A 24,574-nucleotide genomic window follows, 5' to 3' on the forward strand; every position below is an offset into this window, starting at 1 on the left:
AACCTTTGTGTAGAGCAGACCCTCTCCTCCACACACACACACACACACACACACACACACACACACACACACACACACTCACAGACTCACACACACACAGCACACACATACACACACACAGACACACACACACAGCACAGAGAGACACACACAGAGACACACACAGACTCACAGACACACACAGACACACACACTCACACACACACACACACACACACACACTCACACACACAGACACACACAGACACACACAGACACACACAGACACACACACACACACACACAGACACACAAACACACACACAAGACTGAAGAAATGATGCTGAAAATTCAGCTTTGATCACAGAAATAAATTACATATTAACAGATATTCACATAGAAAACAGTTTTTTTAATTATAATATTTAAAAAAAAATTCATCTTTTACTGTATTTTTGATCAAATAAATGCAGCCTTGACGAGCAGAACAAACTTCTTTCAAAAACATCTTACTGACACTAAACTTCTGAACAGTAGTTTAAAATAAAACATTATTGTAATGAGAATATTATTCTGACTGCCACAGCTCAAGTTTCACAGGAAATATTGTTCTTTTTTTGGTGCAAGTTTGAAAATCTTTTCTCTGAAGTTTACCGACAACATTCAACAGACAACACAAAACTATAGACCTGTTTTTCTTTCTAGTTAATTTGCTGATTTATGATTTTTTTAAAAACAAGGAGAGTTGTCATGAAAACCACCAAACATCTGCCGTCACTGAAGACATTCAGTAACACGAAAGTCCTCAAAGGAACACAAAGCCCAGGAGAATCTTAATAAAATTACAGAGTCGTCGTCACAGCACAGAAACCAAAGCAGAACTGAAAGCTCATGTAAAAAATCCTCCAGCACTAAAATCACACGCTTCACACAAGCGTCTACTGTATCTGAGAGAAACTCTTCAGTATATGAGCTTAGAAACTACATTCAGGCATTGGCAAAGATCCCAGACTTCTCGCATATTTACAGTAACTCATATATCAGACATGCATGAATGTGCAGTGATATTTCACAGTAACAAGCACACGTATGTGTCCTACAGCAGAAACGGCCGTACCTTGAGCGCCCGATGTCGTCGTACAGGATCTGCAGGCATCTGTGTGGTTTGGTGATGTTGTTCTCATGGTCAGGGTTGAACTCAGAGCTGTTGTCCGCGGTGGGAAACACACTGGTATTGGCATAACGGAGCAAACTTCCCCCATCAGTCACCGTCTCCAGCATTCTGGATTAAACCTCTGCTTCAGTTTACACTCAGACTTACACATATAACATACAAACTACTATTTGCATGCAAAACACTGATTTCTAGGAGTTAATAATAAAAAATACAGATGATTAGATTCACAACTGTGTCATTTTGACACAATGACACAACAGTCCAACATAAGAAGGACTTGTTGCCTTGGCAACTAACTGAAATAAATAAATTTAAGTACTAAAATGACTAAAACTGAAATGTGAAACATGAACTGAAATAAACAGAAATTAAGGCTAGACTGAAATATAATTAAAAATACTAATAAAAATGACAAAGCACATAGCAATATTACTAAAGTTAAAATGAAAAAAAAAACACTAATTAAAATATTAACAAAAACTGTAACAGTATATGAATAATATTAATATAACAGCCCCAATTTGACAATTTACTGACTGGCTTAAACCAGACATCACAAACACTTTCAAATCAATTTAATAAAAAATGTTACATTTCGTAAGAGATCGGAATGTTTCGAATTCATGAAATGTAACAAAGTTTCTCCGCGGGAATGAGACACAATAGTTCAACACAAAAAGGACTTTAAAATAAAAAAATTGAAACTGAAATACATAAGTTTAAGTACAAAACTGAAATGAAGTAAAAGTGAAATAAAAAGAAATTAAAGCTAGACTGAAATTTCATTTAAAAACTAATACAAATTACAAAGCACATAGCAAGTTAAAGTGCAAACAAAAAATATTAAAATAAACACTGTAATCGTCTATACTTTGAGTCAGACATCACAAACATTTTCGAATCGATTTAATAAAAAAATGTTACATTTCGTAAGAGATCGGAATGTTTCAAGCATAAAGCGCCAGTGAAGCTGAATCTGTCTGTATGTTTACTGACATGTTTCTTTGATCATGTATCATATGACACAATTCCTCAGAACCGCAAACACAGCGCTCACCTTTAACTGCTGAGGCTCTCAGATCAGAGGCGGTGTGCTTCAGGATTAACGGGATCATAAGTTATTAGCTGAGGCATAATAACTTTCGTCGGTGTTTGTTGTTTACAGACGGAATGAACCTGATGCGTCAGTCGGCGTGAATGCGTCACCATATCAAAGATGGCGGCCACCTATGCGCCCTTTCATAATAAAAGACTCAAAGCGACCACTTAATACATGTGTGTACTTTTTATAGCTTACTCTGCACCGTATCTTTATTTCATTTGCTTTATTTTTGTTATTTTAGATTGCACTACTAATATTTAATGATGTGCACGTGTTATTTGTTAAATTACTTATATTTAAATCTTATTTATAAACATAATTCACATGTACACATCTATGCTTTAACATTACATAGTTTTGATGATAATAAGTAACACTAAAATGTATATTTATATAATAAAACGAAAACGAGACTACACTTCAAAATAAAAGACAACATTAAAATAAAACAAACCTTAGGGTTTACTATATAGATACTATATTTATACAGTAAATAATACACTATAATAAAATATCTAGAAAATGGTAGACGCTGTTTATTTAAATTTAGACAGAAACAAGTATTAACAAACATGTTATAAGAAAAGCACAGCATAGAAACAGAATTAGAATTGTTTTCGATGTAAAGTGGTCTTGTATTATTGAAGTTAGACAAATGTCACATGCTCAAAACCTAACACATGAGTTGAGGAACACTGCATATTGATTAAAAAATAATAATGCAAGTATTAACAAACATGCTATTATTATTATTGAAGTTAAACAAATGTCAAACACGAGTTGAGGAACACTGCATATTGATTAAATTAAATAATGCAAACCGAATGCATGTGACAATCTAGTGCAGCAAGATGCATTGAGTGCGTAAGTGAACATTAATGACGTATTGCATCATAACATCGTGACAACAGGATAAGTATGGATGAATATGGTCTAAGAAATTATTTTAGCAGTTGGTTGCATAAGGTGAAAGCAATGCAGAAGCAAGTGGGTTTCTCTAGTGGTCAGTCACTAGTTGACAGTGATGTGTGCTTTGGGTTGACCAGACATCATCCTTACAGCCAGATACACCGGCTGCGCGAAGCTGACTTTAAAAGTGTGCAGGTGAGTTTTATCCCCACTTAAATCGCTGACGCTGTTAAACGCTAAAGTGCCGGTGCTAAAGCTGAGGCGTATCTCCATCCTCTTCAGAGACGGCGTGCGTCTAAGCGGCGTGTCCTTTCCTTTCTCGTACGCCCTCAGAAGGTTATCGCAGTACATGAGGCACCAGGATCCAGCGCTGCTCTCCAGACCGCTTCCAGAACCAGATCTGGGCAGTTCGCCGTAACACACGGCCAGAACCCAAGCACAGCCTTCAGCCTGGAAGTCCCAGAGATGTTCTCCTCGGACGAAGCTCTGGGAGCTCAAAGCCTGGAAGAAACTGGAAAACCTCTGAGATCTGGCCGGATACGGCTGTTTGGCCGCGCTAAAAGACACCGTTTTGAGGTCTTCGGACAAGACCAGGTTGGGATGGATGGTATCAGGGTTGAAGGTCACCTTATGTCATAATTGAACATTAAAAACATTTTATCTCACAACAATGATTTACCTAAGCATAATTTTTTGGCACATCATAATTTTGAAAATGTCATAATTATGACATAAAAAGTCAAAATTGTGAGATGCTAAGTCATAATAATGAGATAAAAAGTTGCAATTTTTGAGATAAAAAGTCAATTATCACAAAATGTAACTAAGCCATAATTATGAGACAAAGTCAACAACATTATGAGATAAAAAAAGTCATAATTATGATATTATTAAATTACGTCATAATTTTGGAATTAAAATTAAAATTATGGAAAAAAAAAAGAAATTCTGAGAAAAAAATATAATTAGATAAAAAGTTGAAATAATTGTTTTATGTCACAGCTGTTTGTCGACGTTTCATGTCATAACTTTTTTTTTTAATCTCACAACGATTTACATAAGCATGATTTTTCCCCCCTGTAGCGGAATTGGGCTTCCACACAGAAACTGAGTTTATTATATTGATAATCGCCCGTCTTGTTGATATGATGCGCTCAAAACAAAAGGATATCTACGGTGGCAGAGAAGTGCAAAGCAAATCACAACTCTGAAAACAAAATAACAAATTACGAACGCAAATGCAAGTCTAAAAAACAAAATAACAATTCAAAAAGCACAACAACAATTCAGAAAACATTATAACAAGTCAGAAAACACAACGACAAATCAGACAAACCGGAAAAGGTAGGTATAGCTTGAGACGGCGCCATTGGTTTGGGATTACTCACCGCTGACTGGACGAGACATCTGTCAATCAACGTATACAGAGAAGAACCAGCCGAAGAACAGCAGAGTCGTAGTAGAAAGTTCGGAGATGGTGTTAAAGTAGCTCAGTTTAAATGTATTGTATGAACTGCCCTTACTATGGAATAAAAAATACGGAGTATCTATTTACACTTAGTTAAAAGCGGCTGTAAATCATTAGCTCCAGTGGTGCAGATGGATAAGTGTGTGACCTTGGCTTTTTGACGCGATTGACCCGGGTTCCATCCCGCCTTTTGCCGAACTTTTTTTCCCTCCAGTTTCAAATCCTGTATTAGCAATGGATTCTATTTACACTAAGTGAAAAAAGCAGTATGTTTAGCAAATGCTATTTACACTATGTTAAAATAGCAGGATTTTGTGAGTAATCCCAAACCAATGGTGCTGTCTCAAACTATACCTACCTTTTCCGGTTTGTCTGATTTGCCGTTGTGTTTTCTGACTTGTTATAATGTTTTCTGAATTGTTGTTGTGCTTTCTGAATTGTTATTTTGTTTTTTAGACTTGCATTTGCGTTTGTAATTTGTTATTTTGTTTTCAGAATTGTGATTTGCTTTGCACTTCTCTGCCACCGTACTCGTTTTAATCTGGAAATAAACATAATTTGTGATCAGAAACTGAAGCGACGGGACGCCAACTAGCGGCGCGTCAGTGCAAGCGAGGCTCGACCTTCACACCTTCCTCTAACAGCCGGCTGCCCAGTGAACCGCTAAGCCACGCCACTCTCTTTCATGCCCTAAATCTCAACCCTGCAGTTGTTTACCGCGTGCGGCAGAGCAGCTTCTAGCTCTTCATGTGCAGCCATTTTCCAGCATAAAACCGTGGGAGTCTTACCCAGAATGCACGTCGAGCTGTGTTCAGTTATGATTGCAACGCAATATGATGTTTTCATGTGAATCGAGCCGAACGCGACGCAGAAGCCGTGAGTTTGGTTCCCCATTGCGTTACCGTCGCGCCGCCTCCAGCACCCGGAGCGATTCGGTCATTTATGGGTTCAGCTCGTGCCACAATACTTCAGAACGGTCGGTTTAATGTGTGTATAATGCACTTACCTGCGCTCTTGCTCCTCGCATCGAGAGCCACAGCTAATCTGCATTTACAGCCACACACACCTTTACTGAACAAACCCTGCTGCTTCCTGATGCATCTGAAACCCACACACTGTACAGACAAGAGTGAAGATGACGATGAGGATGATTCATCTTTATTTTGGTTTTTATTTGAATCCACACAAGAAAAAAATATAATAAAACGGCTCTATTGATATGAAAAACGTCCAAAAAAAAGTTTAGGAAAATAAAATTTTATTTTTTATTATTTAATATTTTATTAATAACATATAAGCAATATATTTTCAACATATTTTTGCCAGTTATTGTCAACATAAAAAAAAGGACTTTTAATTGTTATACGAGAACTTTTAATTTTAATTGAGGTAGCTGTCATTTAATAATTATTTCTCGTTTATATATTATTTAATAAATATCATTTTATTTAACAAAGCATTTATAACATGTAATTTACATTTAGTCATAGACACTTTTATCCAAAGTAACTTATAAATGAGGACAATACAAGCAGTCAAAACTAACAAAAGAGCAATAATATATATATATAATGAGTAAAAAGAAAAACAAGTCAAAAGAATAGAGGATGCTAGTGTTAGAGGGTTATTTTTTTTATAATAAATAAAAAAAAAATATTAATATTACTAAAATATCTCTTTATTTTGGTCAAAAAGAGTCAGACGTGTACCTAACTAAAAATAACACTAACATGAGTATATAATATTCAATATTTCAGTCATATTATTTGAACAGCGTTGTTGGTTGATATGTCCTTCTTTATGCCAGAACTGCCTGTACTGTACAGATATTAGCATAAAACTAACCAGGATGCTTTTATCAGAGCTCAACGTTTGGATGCATCCTTAAATAAAGTATGCAAGATGCAAGGATTTAATGAAGGAGCAGGTGATGCTTGCTTTGGGAAACACCACTAACTATATGAAAGTCCGGTCGAGTGAACTTTAAAGTGTTTTTTTTTATTGTTTCAATGTTCTTTTAAATACAACAAATGGAAGACAAATACATACAGATTGTCTTTGTTTTAGCTCAATTTGAATGCTCAAAATAAATAAAAATACAGTTCAGCTGATGAAATAAACTCACACTCTTACAGTAACCACTCAAAGTAATAGTAAAAATTATTTAAAAGGAACACATAATAATAATAACGGTCAAAGGCCATTATTTGGCAGAGAAGTTGAAATGAACATACATTCATGAGAACCCCAGATCAGTGCATGGGCTTATATGAAGGCACACGCGGCGTTCGCACAGTTTAATGCGTTTGTTTCTATCTGTGGGGTCAAAAGAGCTTCTCTGGGCAATTCTGATGAAGAAAGAGATGCTCAGTGTAGTGTTATACTATTAGCATTGTGTTTGCATAGATTCACAGGGTTGTGTGTGTGTGTGTGTCTCCTGGTTTAATGCTACAGCAGGTTTGGCTGTAAATGCACAGACACATTCGGCTCATATAAACATTAGAGGACAATGAGAAGAAATGCTGAGAAAGAGGTATAGCTGAACTCCAGATAGAGTTTGTGTCTAGATCAGGTCAGCGAGGTCCAGCGGAGGCAGCGGCTCTCTCCAGAAGGAGAAATGACTGAACTCGGGACAGTCGAAGGACGTGGTTGGATCTTTACAGATGAAGGGGAAGAAGTGATCCACCAGCTCGCTGAGATGAGAGTATCTGAAACATACACACACACACACACACACACACACACACACGTACGCACGCGCACATATGACCCTTTTAATGATTTAATCCCTGCCACGGTTTTTGTTGATTTGTATTGATGCTTTATAATACATATGGTGTGTGAAATGTTTTCATTATTTGAACACTTGATGTGGCAGAAGCGTGTGACACTTACGAGAGCTGACCGCGTCCACATACTGCGGCAGATACGGCGCCCACATGTCAATAGTGTCCTTCCGGCCCGACTGACCGATCCGCCGCAGTTCAGCCAACAGCAGCGCCAGACAGACAGACACACACACACACACACACACACACACACACGCGCAAGTCAAACAAAATGACTGCTTTGTTTTTTATTGGACACACACACACACACACAGACAGACACACACACACACACACACACACACAGACAGACACACACACACACACACACACACACAGACAGACACACACACACACACACATACACAGACAGACACATACATACACACACACACACAGACACACACACACACACACACACACATACACAGACAGACACATACATACACAGACAGACACACAGACAGACACACACATACACAGACAGACACACAGACAGACACACACACACACACGCGCAAGTCAAACAAAATGACTGCTTTGTTTTTTATTGTGAATATTATTAATGAACACAGAAGTGAGTAAATGATGACAATCATTCTGGGTGAAATACTCCTTTAAGATACCATTCGGTTGTGTATATGCTGGTAAAAGGTTTGGAATAATTACGATTTTTAAATGCTTTTGAAAGACGCCTCTTCTGCTCCCCAAAGCTGCATTTATTTGACCAAAAATACAGTAAAAGCAGTGATATTGTGAAACATTTTCTATTTGAATATATTTTAAAATGTAATTTATTCCTGTGATCAAAGCTGAATTTTCAGCAGCTATTACTCCAGAAACATTTCTTATTATTATCAATGTTAACAAAAAAAGTATTTGCTGCTTACTGTTTTTGTGGAAAATATGATACACTATATTTTAAAAGTATGGGGTCAGTAAAAATAAAAAATAAATTCCATCAAGGATGCATTAAATTGATCAAAAGTGACATTAAAGACATCTATAATATTTATTAATCAAATAACGTTCTATTCATCAAAGAATCCTGAAAATAAAATGCATCACGGTTTCCACAAAAATATTCAGCAGCACGACTGTGTTCAACATTGATTCAAAGCTGAATTTTCAGCAGCTATTACTCCAGAAACATTTCTTATTATTATCAATGTTAACAAAAAAAGTATTTGCTGCTTACTGTTTTTGTTGAAAATATGATACACTATATTTTAAAAGTATGGGGTCAGTAAAAATAAAAAATAAATTCCATCAAGGATGCATTAAATTGATCAAAAGTGACATTAAAGACATCTATAATATTTATTAATCAAATAACTTTCTATTCATCAAAGAATCCTGAAAATAAAATGCATCACGGTTTCCACAAAAATATTCAGCAGCACGACTGTTTCAACATTGATAATAATCAGAAATGTTTCTTAGAAGCAAATCAGCATATTATACTGATTTCTGAAGATCATGTGACACTGAAGACTGGAGTAATGATGCTGAAAATACAGCTGCGCATCACAGAAATACATTACAGTTTAACAGATACTCACATAGAAAACAGCTATTTTAAATACTTTCACAATATTACTGTTTTTACTGTATTTTTGATCAAATAAATGCAGATTTGCAGCAGAAGAGACTTCTTTCAGAAACATAAAAAAATCTTAATTATTCCAAACATGTAGTGTACATGTGTGTGTGTGTGTGTTTCTGTGTGAGTGTGTTTCTGTGTGTGTGTGTTTCTGTGTGTGTTTGTCTGTGTGTGTTGTGTGTGTCTGTCTGTCTGTGTGTGTGTGTGTGTGTGTGTGAGTGTTTCTGTGTGTGCGAGTGCGTGTCTGTGTGTGTGTTTCTGTGTGTGTGTTTCTGTGTGCGTGTGTGTGTCTGTCTCTGTGTGTGTGTGTGTGTGTGTCTGTCTGTCTGTGTGTGTGTGTGTGTGTGAGTGTTTCTGTGTGTGCGAGTGCGTGTCTGTTTCTGTGTGTGTGTTTCTGTGTGCGTGTGTGTGTCTGTCTCTGTGTGTGTGTGTGTGTGTTTGTCTGTGTGTGTGTGTGTGTGAGTGTGTTTGTCTGTCTGTGTCTATGTGTGTGTGTTTCTGTGTGTGCGAGTGCGTGTCTGTGTGAGTGCGTGTCTGAGTGTGTCTGTGTGTTTGTCTGTGTGTGTGTGAGATGTGACTTACGAGGACTTGTTTCCTTTGGTCTTTTCTTGAATGAGTTCTCCTTTGGGGTTCACAGTGAATATGTGAGTCTCAGGTACACCCACCTCCTTATACGCATATGCATCCTACACACAGGCGCAAAATACAGTCAGGCCTTCCCATCATTTCTGGGAGATGCACATGTTTGTAACACTGAAGGAAAGCTCACATTAGTTCTGTTGCCGAAGGCGGCGTAGAAGGGCTGTGTGACAGGACTGAACAGATCTCTGATATCAGTGAGACAGGCGATCTTAAACACCTCCGGCTTCTTCTCAATCACCTCCCTGAGAACGAACACACACACACACACACACACACAGACTTACATTAACAGAAGTGGTAGAGATGGCTGTGATCTACATTAATGATCTGTATCTGCTCACCTGTGTAAGGCTGAGAACAGGCTGCTGGGAGCCAGAAGCACTGGGCCTTTTGGTAGAACCGTTCCTTGATCATTTACCCACTGCAAGTAACCCTTAGTGATGTCTGCCATGCCTATAGCTCGAGCCGAACAGTACAGGAACTTATAACCATTCCTGCAAGAGAAGAACCATATCAAAAATTATTCATAAATACACTTCTATTCAAACGTTTGGGGTTGGTAGTTTTTTTTATGTTTTTGAAAGAAGTCTCTTCTGCTCACCAAGGCATTTATTTGATCAAAAGTACAGTAAAAATTGTGAAATATTATTACAATTTAAAATAACAGTTTTCTATGTAATTATAGGTATTAAACTGTACTGTATTTCTGTGATGCGCAGCTGTATTTTCAGCATCATTCCTCCAGTCTTCAGTGTCACATGATCTTCAGAAATCAGTATAATAAACATTTCTGATTATTATCAATGTTGAAAGTATTTTTCAGAATTCTTTGAAGAATAGAAAGTTCAAAAGAACAGTATTTATTAGAAATAGAAATCTTTTGTAACATTATAAATGTCTTTATTGTCACTTTTGATCAATTTAATGCATCCTTGCTGAAAAAAAAAGTATTAACAGGGCAGTCAATAAATCAATTATATAAATTAATATATGCAAATAAATCACATAACATAATTCAAAAACAGCTAAACAGGCCCGAACAGAATGGTTGAAAGTTTAAAACTGTTTATGCTCATAGCACAACACTGAAAATAAAATAGCGAGATGTGACGCAACAAAGCAAATGCCTGTTGGACTTTCTCAGCAAATATAGATATGCAATTAATTACATGACATCCCCTCATTTATAGTGCATCTCAGGTGAAAAGCAGGTGAAAAGCACTATATTTGCATTGCTGCCGCTTTAAACTTTCTGTATCTGTCAAAACGAAATATTAAAATTTGCACATATTTATAGTGAAAAAGAAGTGTTTTATTAAATCAGAAACTTGAGAATTAAAGCGTGTGTGTTTCTTACTGATGTATCTTGTGATATAGTTTGGCGATGCCGTGATGAGTCCAGTCTTTCCCCAGCTGCGGTAAAATGTGCCCCAGAGCATCTGACCTGATACAGAGAGAAAGGTGAACAACCATCAGCGTAATGTCACAGATATTAACCTAAATCCTGCAAAGATTCAGAGAGACGCACTTGGTGATGGTCCCATCGATGTCTGAGATGATGAGTTTGTCGTCGTAGCTCCACAGATAAATGGCGGCTTCACAGCGGCAGGTGCCCTGATACTGTGTGGTCACACTGAACACAACCGTATTAGCTCCTTCACGCAGATTCAGACTCTCCTGCCACACACACACACACACACACACACACACACAGAGAGAAAATATCAGAAATTATTTTAAGCCAATGCACATTGAACACTAACTGTTCAGTAAGAAATGTTCAGGTAGTATTTTCAATAATGCAGCCTATATTTGGGAGTGTTAAGTAATGCAAAAAACTCACTATTGTAATGTAGTAATGAATTCATATTATCTAGCATCATTATGTACATGCAAAATATTATTTAAAATTGTTTCCTTTAAATTTTCAATTAAGCTTTTTTTTGTTGCATTGTGACATTTACATTAATTTTCAACCCAAATGATCATTATTGTAATGCAAAAAATTAAAAAAAACTATGGCAGCAGTTTCCATGACAGAATAAAAAATAAAAAGGTCATTTAAATTTTTTTTAGCTCAAAATTCTGACTTTTTCCCCCCACAATTTTGTGTCTCGCAAATTTTCTAGATAAAAAGTTGCAATTACCTTATTTTTTATTCCGTGGCACAAACAAGCTATTGTGGATGAAAAAAAATTCATTGCGACTTTAATCTCAGAATTGAAAGTTTATATTTCACAATTCTGCGTTTGTCTTGCAATTTTGAGTTTATATCTCACAATTGTGAGAAAAATAGATATAAATTCAGAAAAGCGAGAAAAACAGTCGGAATTGTGACTTTTTTATTTTTTATCCCATGGCAGAAACAAGCTTCCATAAAAAACCCTCTCACTACTTTAACACAGTAATAAAAAGAGCATTAATGGTCTTAAAATTAGGGTTTATATTATCTACATGCAACATATTATTTCTTATTTATTTCTTTTGAGGTGAAATTGAATTAGACGTGGAAGCATGTCTAGATAAATTTTCAATTCGTGTCCAGACAGTAGGACTCGCTGGTGACTGAACTCTGCGACACACAGATGATGATGATGCTGTTGACGTGACTCTTACGATCTGCTCAGAGGTCAGCCGGAGGGATTTGAGGTACATCTGACTGATGCACTGCGCTGTGTCCATCGCTTCACTGTTCTTCCTCATGGAGACAGAGCCATCCTCATCACTCGAGAGTTCAACAGAACTCCTGCATGCACAGAAACACAAATGGATTTACTGGGTCAAAGATCAAATAAGCAATGCGCAGTCAGCCAACAGTCTTGATAATACTGCCTTTCATCATGTTAAACTGAAGAAAGACTCAGTGTGTCAAAGGTCAAGTGCTCTCTGGATAAGAGAGGAAGCCCATCTGTACATGCTGCTTTCATAATAAGCTTACACAATTATGCAATATATTAAAAAACTTTGGTTGCATGAGATTTAGTGCAAAGAGAAGGAAGTGCTTTAAAATGTGATGCATTCGATTGAAAGTTTTGTTTTAGTTTAGATGGCTCTTATTTGTCCTGTAGCTTAGTACTTTATACTGACAACTGTTGGCGTGAATGCATGATGTTTTTCTAGACATTTTTTAATTTAATCTGAACTCATTTTTGTGCACTATGGGTGGTATACTAGCATGCAACAGTATGCGAGTTAAAATTGTTTTAAACAGATTTGTCAAATATCCTTCTCAATTATTTCTGTCAAAGTTTATAATCAGGAAAAAATACTGAGTGCATCATTTTTTGCATGCATGCAAACACGCGTTTTACTTCAGTGAAGATGGTCCAGCGATAGCGGCAGATGCTTCAAGCTGATTCCCCTCTGCGTCAGGCTTTTGACTTCCCTAATATGAGAAAAAAAATGAATGTGCAATGCAGCATTAGAGATACTCAGGCGCAGTCAGCAGATACTGGGCTTATCAGTCTCTTAAAGGGAAACTGCACAGCAGAGTTGCTCGTTTCATGTCTTAAAACGTATTTCTGTACTGTTAGATTCGGTTTCAGATTGAGTTTTTACCGCAATGTTGTTCAGATCTTTCCTCCTCCAGGAGAACCACCAGCGGCCAGACTTTTTTGGCATCTTATCTTTGACTAGTTGCTCAATGGTGCTCTACGACAGAAAAACAAGTCGTTATCTCTGAATGGTTAGTCAGTGAAGCAGTAATCAAAGATCTCTGACCCCATGTACCTTTGGTAAAGTCTTCTGGAAAGCCTGAACTGACAGAATCATTGGAGCCGCCACAGCCCAGTTATAATACCTGAAACAAATCGACCACAAAGCTAAAACAAGAGCCATATGTGACACATGAACACAAAACCAGCCATTGGGATTTATACAACAACACGCTTAATAAATAAGCTTTCCATTGATGTGTGGTTTGTTAGGATAGGACAATATTTAGCTGAGATGCAACTATTTGAAAATCTGGAATCTGAGGGTGCAAAAAAAATCTAAATATTGAGAAAATCATCTTTAAAGTTGTCCAAATGAAGTTCTTAGCAATGCATATTACTAATCAAACATTAAGTTTTGATATATTTACGGTAGGAAATTTACAAAATATCTTCATGGAACATGATCTTTACTTAATATCCTAATGATTTTTGGCATAAAAGAAAAATCTATAATTTTGACCCATACAATGTTTTTTTTGTCTATTTCTACAAATATACCCCAGCGACTTAACACTGCTTTTGTGCTGCAGGGTAACATATTATAATATTTTCATACCGCAAACGTGATTAAATGCCCATTTAAAACAAATAAACAACTCTTGCTCTAAAATCTGATTGGATGAGGCATGTCTGAAGCCGATATACTCACACCTGTAACTTTAATACAATGTTAATGTGCCAAGTTTGCTAGCGACTATAACCAACCTACAGTTAGGCTGACTATTTTACAGGGAATGTCATGTTTAATGTGATTACTATTGAACATTGCTGTACTACACACTGCTATTTTGTTGCCTATTGCTTTAGTAAATGAATATAACACATGCTAACTTTGAGTTGATGCAGATTACAAGGTTTGGGTCTTCAACGATTCCAGGGTTGTTGACAAAGTCTTGATACTTCACAAGATGCTCCACGAACTTCTCTGCAGCACATGCAAAAAATAAAAATAAAAAACAGGAAGAGCCAAAGACGTTAGCATAAATCATTTTTCTGTCCTCACTGGAAATAAAATACTGCATGAAACAACAAAATCACAGCCAATCATAATATATTTGATGTTCAAGATATGGTTATTTGGAGAAGGAGTGTAGACCAATACGATTTCACAGTGGGCGGAGCTACAAAGCACACTGAGACGACGGCAAACCAACAAAGTGTTGATGTTGTGAATGAACATGGTTGAGATTTATTGGTGTTTGTCTCACTCGTTACCTTTACTGATCTGACTGATGTCTCCTCTCCCACACAGAGACATGGTCACGTCCAGCGTGTCTGTGGTAGAGTCGGACAGATACTCGGTGCCGCTGTCTGCGTTAGCGCTGCCCAGTGACTGAGGAGACAGCTGACCCGAGGGAGGAGACGCATCCGGCCCATGAGCCGAGCGCAGATCTGACGACTCTGTCTCGCTGAAAACATAGAGAGACGGGAGTCAGTGTATCGTTCGGATCATCACAGCCATTCATTCTCAAGTGAGAATAATCATAATAAAGATGAAAAAATATTTGTGATTTATAGATCACAAAACAACTTTGCATAAATATATAAAACACGTAAAATATTATTATTATCAATAATAATGATAACAACAGATTTGGCCAATATTATGCTTTATATATATATATATTAAATTATATATAATGAATATTATATTTGTATTGCTATAGTCCTAGAATCATTCAGTCATTTTGTAAAAAAGCTGAGATAAAACAACTAAATTATTTTATTTTTATTATTATTTTGCTATTAATAATAATATGCTCAATGAATATTATATTTTATTGCTGTAGTCCTACAATCATTTAGTTATTTTGTCAAAAAGCAGAGAAAAAACAACTAGGATAAAATAGTTTTATTTTATTTTTATTATTAATTTGCTATTAATAATAATAATAATACACTCAATTAATATATTTTGTTGTTGTTGTTGTAGTCTAACAATCATTTAGTGATTGTGTCAAATATCAGAAATAAAACAAACAAATAAAACAATAAAAAAAAATTTTTTATTTAAAATAAATTGGTTCAGCATGTTGGATAATAAAGCTTCTAACCTCTTTGGAAAATAGAGGGCAGCAGCTTCAGGGTCAAGCCTGGAGAGGTCGTCTAGATAGATATCAGATGGTCCCAAATGATGATTCCGCTTGACTAGAAAAAAACAACACGCACAGTTCAAATCATTTTCAACGCTGAATTACTGCATTGGAATAAGTACAGATAACGTAAACACTACCTTTCTTCTTGTCCTGAGAGACTGTCGCTTTCGAGGTCTCAAGAAGCGCCGGATCCTCTGATTTGATGATGGACTCCAGAGCTGGTGTCACTCCAGCATTCTGATTGGTCTGTGAAGTCTCTAATCCCGCCCCCTCCTCTGAGCCTCCCACAGAGCGAGTGACGGTGATTGTGTCCGCTGAGTTGACCTCCGTTTCTGCTTCTATAACTGTATTTGTTTCAGTCTCACCGAATGTGACGGTTTGGATTTTGGAGGCGACCGAGACATTATTCTCATCACCGGTTTCTTGGCTTCCTACATGAGCCACGGCGTCTGAACTAGCTGCACTGCTGACAGCACCGGTCCCGTGCACTGTGTTAGTAGAGCTGGTTATGTTATAGGTCTGAGTGTGATTGTTTGTGCTGCTAACGCTGAAGTCTTTGGCCTCCCACAGAGCGAGTGACGGTGATTGTGTCCGCTGAGTTGACCTCCGTTTCTGCTTCTATAACTGTATTTGTTTCAGTCTCACCGAATGTGACGGTTTGGATTTTGGAGGCGACCGAGACATTATTCTCATCACCGGTTTCTTGGCTTCCTACATGAGCCACGGCGTCTGAACTAGCTGCGCTGCTGACAGCACCGGTCCCGTGCACTGTGTTAGTAGAGCTGGTTATGTTATAGGTCTGAGTGTGATTGTCTGTGCTGCTAACGCTGAAGTCTTTGGTCTCTTTGTTTTCCAGACCAGTCCAGGCCTGTGGGAAGGAGTCGTCTGCGGACTGAAAGGTCACTACATGCGTTTCGGTGACCTTGATGTCTAGTTGTGTGTTAACTGAAGAAGAAACAACTGTACGAGTGTCATCTGATGGAACAGGGCCGGTCGTACCAATCTGAGGTTCGGGTCTCACTACGGTCACCGTCGCTGCAGAGTCAGTGCTGTCCATGTCAATGGATGCTTGTCGATGGATCGTGCGGAAGTGGGAGTGGTCAGAGGGCGTGATGGGCGGGTCTCGCAGCGAATCAGATTCATCCCTCTCCGCCGGACACACCTACACAAGCAGAAGAAACCCCGAGTGAGCTGCGTTGTGCCCTTATAAGGCAGCATCCTAATGAAATGGAACCTCGTACACTACTGTTCCAAAGTTTGGGGTCGGAAAGATTTTTTTAAATTATTTTGAAAGAAGTCTCTTCTGCTCACCAAAGCAATATTGTGAAATATTAGTGCAATTTAAAATAACTATTTTCTATGTGAATATCTGTTCAAATGTAATTGATTTCTGTGATCAAATCTGAATTTTGAAACCAGTCTTCAGTGTCACTTCAGAAATCATACTAATATGCTGATTTGCTACATTTCTGATTATTATCAATGTTGAAAAAAAAAAAAGTTTTTTAATTTTGTGGAATTGAGATAAATATTTCCCCAGGATTCTTTGATGAAATGAACAGCTTTTATTTGAAACAGAAATGTTTAGTAATATGTCTTTAATGTCACTTTTGATCAATTTAATGCATTCTTGCTGAATAAAACTATTCTTTTATTCTTTTTGTAAAATTCTTACTGACCATAAACTTTTTTTAAACCATAAAAAAGTTATTTTAAATACTGAAAAACTGAAATAAAATGAAATATACATTTTTTAAACTTATTTTACTTCAGTTAGATGCCAGGGCATCATTTCTTATTTTCATTCAGTTTAACTTGATGTACTAAAATAACTCAAACTAAATAAACTAAAACTAATAAATAAAAATTTATAAAAAACTATATAGACATATTAAAAAAAACTAATAAAAATTACAAAAACACAAAAACTTTAAAATGAATGTGAAACAAAATATAAAAAGAAATACTGTACTTATTCCAAATTTGAACAAAAACTTTAACAGTATATCAACGATAAACAGAGCTCAAATAGTCTAACAGCAAGTTAACAAGCACAGAAAATACTGTGAACACAAAACGACTGAACTTTTAATAGTCTATTTTCTATCAATAATAAATAAAACACTGAAAACAAATTTTTCTGTTGTTGACTGAGCTGAATGCAGTGCATTCTGGGATTGATACAAAAACTCCCACGGACTTCCCCTGAATGAGGAACCCAAACTGGGTGGACTTCTTCACATCAGACAGTGAGTTTTGCACAAGCAAACATCACTCAAACGCTCTTCAGAAAATGTAATAATCTAGTTTTATAAAACGGAGAGTTCCGGTCCTTGATTCTGATTGGTTGAGTCGCATTCGAAGCTGTAGTAAATTACTCTACAACACACACCTTTGTTTACTTCTGTGTGTTGCTCGACAGCCACTTTATTGCAACCACAACTGTTTCTGAGGAGCTACATTGTTTGGTGGAAGAATACTGTTTTTATTAATATCATTACACTTTATTTTCACTTTATTTCGCTTCGCGTCGTGCCTAACAACGCCCCTCAGCTGTTATAAATTCACTGTACACCACGGCTTCTCACGGCTTATTGCTTTATTATAACAGCCTTGTTCAGAGCAGACATATGATGTCTAAAAATACCGCCTAGGAAGGCAGCTCACTTGGTTTTGGAACATTCTGCCATTCTGGAGTGACGTTATCCGCGATGAAAGCTGTATGCATGCAGTATGCATTTACCTTGGGAAAAGCGCCCCAGTTCCACTGCATCTGGGGCCCTAGAGACTCCTGCGGCTTACACAACTCTGAATCACTCTTAGGAGAGGAGGGACGACTGAAGAACACACTACAGACAGAGACAACACAAGCAGAGCTTTGCCTTTAGATATCCATGATACCAGCAGAGAAAGAGAACAACTGGGCCGAACTACACAGCTCAAAGATCTATAACTACCTCTCATTCACAGAACACTCTCCTTCAGAGTGAGGATGAACGTCTCTGCTCTGAGCTCCAGACGGTTCCTCGTAGAGTTCCTCCGACAGAGAGTAGTACACAGACTTACTGACGAGAGCAAAAACACAAATGTGACGGAACTTCTTAAAGGGACAGTTCGCCCAAATTATTTACAGTGCAAAACGGTAAATTGACATTTCCAGAAATCTCTGTAACCGTTTACATTTGATGGTTTTTCATTGAAATAACTCTTTCTTCTCGGTATGTACTACACTAGGGTTTTATCCTACATCTCATGTTGTTAAATTAATGTTTAGTGCATTGTTTTAGTGTCATGTGTTACCGTGATGGTGTTTTGTATTTGTGTTTATGACTTCTAATTAACAGTATTTACCTCAACTTGTGGAAAAGTTACTTGTGATAAACTTTGTTAACGAAATATTCAATTTCTTTTACTGTAAATTTAAGTTTAATCTGTAAAACTTAAAATGTTGCTACCGTATTTTTTTACAGTACAGTTCTGGTAACCATTTTTAGCGTGCAAGATATTTTTAATAATGTTGGTAACCAAACAGCTGCTAGTAGCCACTGACTTCCACAGATCAGAACGGTCCTGTAAAAAATAAGATGACTTTACATTTACCAGCATTTTACTGTAAAATCACATGAAATGTCGCAACATTTTTAACTGTGCATATTTAATTTAGTTGCACCATTTGTTCTAAATGCAAAACGTAGCTAGTATGTTGCAAGCTCTATTAAAAGTAATGCGTAGTCGCATAATATGACGTTTACCAGCAATGATCCAATAGTAGCTTTCAAATAAATAAGCAGAAGTTGTTTTGAAATGCTGTGAATTTCAGTTTTTGATTCTAACTTATTTTGCAACTAACGGTAAAAACGGTACAACTTAAAAACCATGAATAACATGCATAGATATTCTTACATGTGAATAACATTCAAAAACTGTATTTGAAATGAATTAGGATCAATAAAATACTGATACCAAACAATTATCAGAAATGACATTTATTTATTAAGATTGATTTTATTTGATGTGCTGTTTAGGTCAGGTTTGTGTTGTGTCTAAAGGATTGAAGTTTGTCAGGTAAAACACGAGTTTATTAATGCAGTTCAGTCAGTCTGTTATTATATTCCAAATATTACTCCAAGTCGGAGGTGTCCATAAGTATTTAGTTTAGTACAGTTACGTTTCGACTAGGTTTAATGGTGCAATGCAAAAATATTTAGCCGTGCATAAGTTGTAACTGGCCCCCGTGAGCTAGAGCTTCGCCAACAATCTTTCAGACAATTTCAGAAATTTCTGGAAAAGTAAATGTACATTAATCTTAGTAAACCTCTAACCTTGCTGCCAAAAGCGACTCCTCCTTGAGGACATCCTGATCTAGACTTTCTTTCTCGTCTGAGGAGGAGCTGGCATCCTCATGCACATGCGTGTCTGAACGAGCCCGTTTCCTGCGGCGCTTTTTGCGGCGGTTGGAGGAAGACGCGGCGCTGGAGAGAGACTCGATCACCTCAGACACTTCTGGGACATCGGTGGGGATCGGAGAGGTGCAGAGGTGAGCGGGAACCCTCGTCTGAAACGGACACAGAGAGAGTATCGTGAAAACCACAGCAGAACATTACAGGAGAGTTTGGAGGACTCACATTCATCTGGACAGACCTCAAAATCCTCGTTCTCCTCCACGAAGAACGCCTCTCCGTTATCTCCCAGCTTCATATGCAGGCTCACAGGCTCTCCATTGATCTCAATATCCACCTGTGGAGGGACGAATACAGCATTATACGACCTGAACGAGGAGCAGCATGTCTCCGGTTTGCTGGCTTAGAAATACGAATTCTAAAAACCAACCAACTAACGAGGGAAATACGATTTTCTTCACTTATTTGAAATAGAAACGATTGAAACACTCAAGCCTCATTCATTATTCATGAGCTCATTAACATACACACGCCCACATTTACATAGCAACACAGATTCTGTACACAGAATGGAGTATGCCGATTCGCAGAGGTCTATTACATATAGAAGACTTAAAAGTACAGATGCAAAAAATTATAATAATTGTAATGGTTAGAAAGAGTAGAAATGGCCATGAAACTCATCGTGCAACAAGATTTGACAAACATTATAAGTAAACATTAAGAAAATGCAATTAAAATAATATTTTTTTATGAAAATATGCATTACATTTGCTGTAAAATAAAATAAAATGTTAAATTAAATGAAGTTCAGTTATGTTAAATTAAATTTCATTGCTATTAAATCAAAATATGACTGCCATTAAATTATTAAAAAAATTATAAGATTTAAACTGTTAAGTTTAATTCAATTCAATCTAATTAAGCTAAATGCAATTGGTGTTGAACGAAAATATAACTGCATTAAATTAAAATAAAATAAATCATTAATTTTTATTAATTGAATAGCAGTCAAGTTTTCATTTAACAGCAATGGCATTTTAACTTAATTAAATTTACTTCAATTAAACTATTTAATTTATCATTTAAAATGATAAAAGCAAATTTAATGGCAGACCTATTTTCATTTAACAGCAGAGGAATTTTATTTAACTTAATTGAACAATTTAATTTGACAGCAAATTTAATGCAATGCATATTTTTTATTTAGCAGTATTATTTTACAAGTTAAGTGAAATGTAATTGCTGTTGAATGAAAATATGATTACATTTGCTGTAAAATAAAAATGAATTAACTAAAGTTAAATTTAATTAGGTTAAAATTCCACTGCCATTAAATTTGCTGTAAAAAAAGTCAAATTTAATTCAGTTAAATGTAATGCCACAGCTGTTAAATGAAAACTTCACAGTCATCACGATCTAACAAAATGTGTTTCCCATGTTTTTCATTTTTAATAGTCATAAATCTGATCAAATGCGCTAGCCGTGTTTTTTGACACATTTATGAAAGCACTTGCACTTCCTAGTAACTATTTCCTGCTAATAAGATGTTCTACCCATGCTCTAGTGTTTAAGCTTGGTTAGTTCTGAGAAAGAGGAACATTCTGTCAGACAAGCACGACAGCTTTAACTAATCGGTTGCTCAATCTGAGCGGGACAGATCATAAACACAGCTGTCACATAACAACTAACTTGCACTAATAACTAGTGAGTAGTGACTGATGGTAGGTAACTTCAGTTTAACACATTTCCACCTCACCACTTTCTCTTTGGACCGCAGGACTCCGAGTTTCCCGAAGCGCACGTGAAACGGTGAGCACTGGTAGCTGCCATCAGGCTGGCGAACCACGATGACGTCGATGCCACCGGTGAGCGTGGCCGGATTCAGACCGCGATACAGTTCCTTCACGGTCACAAACACCGTCTCTGCCAGCTGACCCACGTAGTTCATGGTCTGGGACTGAAGAGACAAAGCATACAAATGTGCGATTTAGATAATATTTGTCATAAAAGCAAATTTAATGGCAGACCTATTTTCATTTAACAGCAGAGGAATTTTATTTAACTTAATTGAACAATTTAATTTGACAGCAAATTTAATGCAATGCATATTTTTTATTTAGCAGTATTATTTTACAAGTTAAGTGAAATGTAATTGCTGTTGAATGAAAATATGATTACATTTGCTGTAAAATAAAAATGAATTAACTAAAGTTAAATTTAATTAGGTTAAAATTCCACTGCCATTAAATTTGCTGTAAAAAAAGTCAAATTTAATTCAGTTAAATGTAATGCCACAGCTGTTAAATGAAAACTTCACAGTCATCACGATCTAACAAAATGTGTTTCCCATGTTTTTCATTTTTAATAGTCATAAATCTGATCAAATGCGCTAGCCGTGTTTTTTGACACATTTATGAAAGCACTTGCACTTCCTAGTAACTATTTCCTGCTAATAAGATGTTCTACCCATGCTCTAGTGTTTAAGCTTGGTTAGTTCTGAGAAAGAGGAACATTCTGTCAGACAAGCACGACAGCTTTAACTAATCGGTTGCTCAATCTGAGCGGGACAGATCATAAACACAGCTGTCACATAACAACTAACTTGCACTAATAACTAGCGAGTAGTGACTGATGGTAGGTAACTTCAGTTTAACACATTTCCACCTCACCACTTTCTCTTTGGACCGCAGGACTCCGAGTTTCCCGAAGCGCACGTGAAACGGTGAGCACTGGTAGCTGCCATCAGGCTGGCGAACCACGATGACGTCGATGCCGCCGGTGAGCGTGGCCGGATTCAGACCGCGATACAGTTCCTTCACGGTCACAAACACCGTCTCTGCCAGCTGACCCACGTAGTTCATGGTCTGGGACTGAAGAGACAAAGCATACAAATGTGCGATTTAGATAATATTTGTCCCCTTAGATGTTCCTGAGACTTAAAGTACAACTGTGACCTTTGCACACGGAGCAAAAGTCAGACAGTGCGCAACATCTCAACTTTATCATCATGACATGTTGGCAGATTTGAAGTCATGCCAAAACCTAGAGCGCCTACATTTGTCAAACTGGATTTGACGTAATATAAAAATGACAAATACATAATAAGCAATACTGTCAGGTGTGTTACCACACTAGAATAAGTGTGTTTGTTCCACATCGCTTTGGTGCATTAGTGGAGCAAGTTACTTTTTCTTTAGAATAACCTGCACTGATGAATCATTCACAATAAGAGCAGTCCAGGAATAAAGGAGAAGTTTAATAGGGTGAAATATGATTTGATGTTGACATTAAGAAACACCTGAACATGTTGCAACCTCTCCTTTTTCCTACAAGCTCCCAGTGGTCCGACATCACGGTTAGTCTGAGGATGACATAGCTGGTTAAATATATATATATTAAGCAAAATGCTAAAGGATCAACTTAAAGAGATTTCTGGCATTAATCTAAAATATAGTCTTATAAAAAGTGTAAATCTAGCCTTATAATGTGTCAACCTAAGGAAAATACTATGTTGCATAGAAAATACTTTGCACAGCAAACATATTAACATAGTTGTGTCGCCATGACACATCTATGACCCGACCTGACCTTTTGATTTGATTACTTCTGCTTACTGTCCCTATGTCCTCTACTACTTTACTCTCTATTCCAATTGGCCTCTGGAACAGCCAGACTGCTGTAAACAAAGCAGATTTTATTTCATCTATTGCTGCTCATTTAAGTCTCAACCTCATGGTAACTGAGACCTGGATCAAACCTGAGGACACTGCCACTCCTGCAGCCCTCTCCACTAATTTCACATTTTCCCACACCCCTCACCCGATTGGGAGGGGTGGAGGTACTAATCTACTTATCTGAAATGAATGGAAATTTGATCCTCTACCATTTCTTACTGGCATCAGTTCATTTCAATCACACGCAATTACTATTACCCACCCTGTTCAAATCCACTTTGTAGTTATTTATCGACCCCAAACTCAACTGGGTAACTTCTTGGAGGAGTTGGGTGTGTTACTCTCAAATTTCCCTGATGACGGTACTCCTCTGCTACTACTCAGTGACTTCAACATCCACCTAGAAAAGCCCCAGGCTGCTGACTTCAACACTCTGCTTGCCTCATTCGACCTCAAGCGAGTGTCTACTATGACTACTCACAAATCAGCTAACTGACTAGACCTTATCTAAACACACTACTGCGCCACTGACAACACTTTAGTTACTCCGTTGCACACCTCAGACCACTTCCTCATCACTTCTAACCTCAGACTGACTCCGGACACAACACACACTCCTCCGCAGGTCACCTTTCGGCGTAACCTACGCTCACACTCTCCCTCTCGCCTATCCTCTATGGTTTCATCCTCACTTCCTCCACCCTCTCAGTTTTCAGCACTGGACACTAATACTGCTACTGATACTCTTTGCTCCACTCTAACATCTTGCTTAGACAACTTTTGCCCCCTTTCATCCAGACCAAACCAGCACGCACTTCCCCCCTCTGCCCCTTGGCCGTCCGATGTCCTCCGTGAGCATCGCTCTAGGCACAGGGCTGCAGAGAGGAAGTGGCGCAAATAAAAAAATTCTACTGACCTTAGTGTGTATCAGTTTCTCCTCTCTTCCTTCTCTGCAAATGTCTCCACTGCTAAAACGT

General features: G+C 37.3%; 3 protein-coding genes across 6 annotated transcripts in view; all 3 read right to left on the reverse strand.

Annotated features, from left to right (window-relative positions):
* LOC107554877 (transmembrane protein adipocyte-associated 1 homolog) overlaps nt 1-2,354 on the reverse strand; it is an 8,776-nt gene extending 6,422 nt beyond the window's left edge. Inside the window, exons 1-2 of one of the 2 annotated variants that reach the window (XM_016237514.1) lie at nt 2,214-2,354; nt 1,097-1,261 (exon numbers count right to left, since the gene is read on the reverse strand). In XM_016237514.1, coding sequence (XP_016093000.1) covers nt 1,097-1,260 — 164 coding nt within the window. In that variant the 5' untranslated portion in view covers nt 1,261; nt 2,214-2,354. Of the gene's footprint in view, nt 1-1,096; nt 1,275-2,213 lie in introns of both variants that reach the window. The other variant, XM_016237515.1, reaches the window with a different exon arrangement.
* A 499-nt stretch (nt 2,355-2,853) lies between these two features.
* LOC107554858 (tripartite motif-containing protein 14-like) lies at nt 2,854-5,662 on the reverse strand. The gene is made up of 2 exons (XM_016237496.1): nt 5,642-5,662; nt 2,854-3,794 (listed from the first exon to the last, which is right to left on the reverse strand). Exons 1-2 carry the CDS (start codon nt 5,660-5,662, stop codon nt 3,270-3,272), a joined length of 546 nt encoding a protein of 181 aa, XP_016092982.1. The 3' UTR covers nt 2,854-3,269.
* Nucleotides 5,663-6,366: 704 nt separating this feature from the next.
* Nucleotides 6,367-24,574, reverse strand: part of LOC107554876 (phosphatidate phosphatase LPIN2-like) — a 25,574-nt gene continuing 7,366 nt past the window's right edge. For 2 of the 3 annotated variants that reach the window (XM_016237513.1, XM_016237511.1), the window contains exons 2-21: nt 22,593-22,793; nt 20,162-20,257; nt 19,843-20,075; nt 18,478-18,585; nt 18,264-18,369; nt 16,082-16,682; nt 15,658-15,801; nt 15,479-15,572; nt 14,640-14,833; nt 14,256-14,349; nt 13,438-13,507; nt 13,267-13,359; nt 13,020-13,093; nt 12,325-12,454; nt 11,237-11,385; nt 11,066-11,152; nt 10,050-10,202; nt 9,836-9,950; nt 9,649-9,752; nt 6,367-7,343 (exon numbers count right to left, since the gene is read on the reverse strand). In XM_016237513.1, coding sequence (XP_016092999.1) covers nt 7,199-7,343; nt 9,649-9,752; nt 9,836-9,950; nt 10,050-10,202; nt 11,066-11,152; nt 11,237-11,385; nt 12,325-12,454; nt 13,020-13,093; nt 13,267-13,359; nt 13,438-13,507; nt 14,256-14,349; nt 14,640-14,833; nt 15,479-15,572; nt 15,658-15,801; nt 16,082-16,682; nt 18,264-18,369; nt 18,478-18,585; nt 19,843-20,075; nt 20,162-20,257; nt 22,593-22,784 — 2,982 coding nt within the window. In that variant the 5' untranslated portion in view covers nt 22,785-22,793 and the 3' untranslated portion in view covers nt 6,367-7,198. Of the gene's footprint in view, nt 7,344-9,648; nt 9,753-9,835; nt 9,951-10,049; nt 10,203-11,065; nt 11,153-11,236; nt 11,386-12,324; nt 12,455-13,019; nt 13,094-13,266; nt 13,360-13,437; nt 13,508-14,255; nt 14,350-14,639; nt 14,834-15,478; nt 15,573-15,657; nt 15,802-16,081; nt 16,683-18,263; nt 18,370-18,477; nt 18,586-19,842; nt 20,076-20,161; nt 20,258-21,679; nt 21,888-22,592; nt 22,794-24,574 lie in introns of those variants that run through there. The other variant, XM_016237512.1, reaches the window with a different exon arrangement.

Source organism: Sinocyclocheilus grahami, unplaced genomic scaffold (genome assembly GCF_001515645.1).
Source record: "Sinocyclocheilus grahami isolate Dianchi unplaced genomic scaffold, SAMN03320097.WGS_v1.1 scaffold517.1, whole genome shotgun sequence".
Taxonomy (NCBI): domain Eukaryota; kingdom Metazoa; phylum Chordata; class Actinopteri; order Cypriniformes; family Cyprinidae; genus Sinocyclocheilus; species Sinocyclocheilus grahami.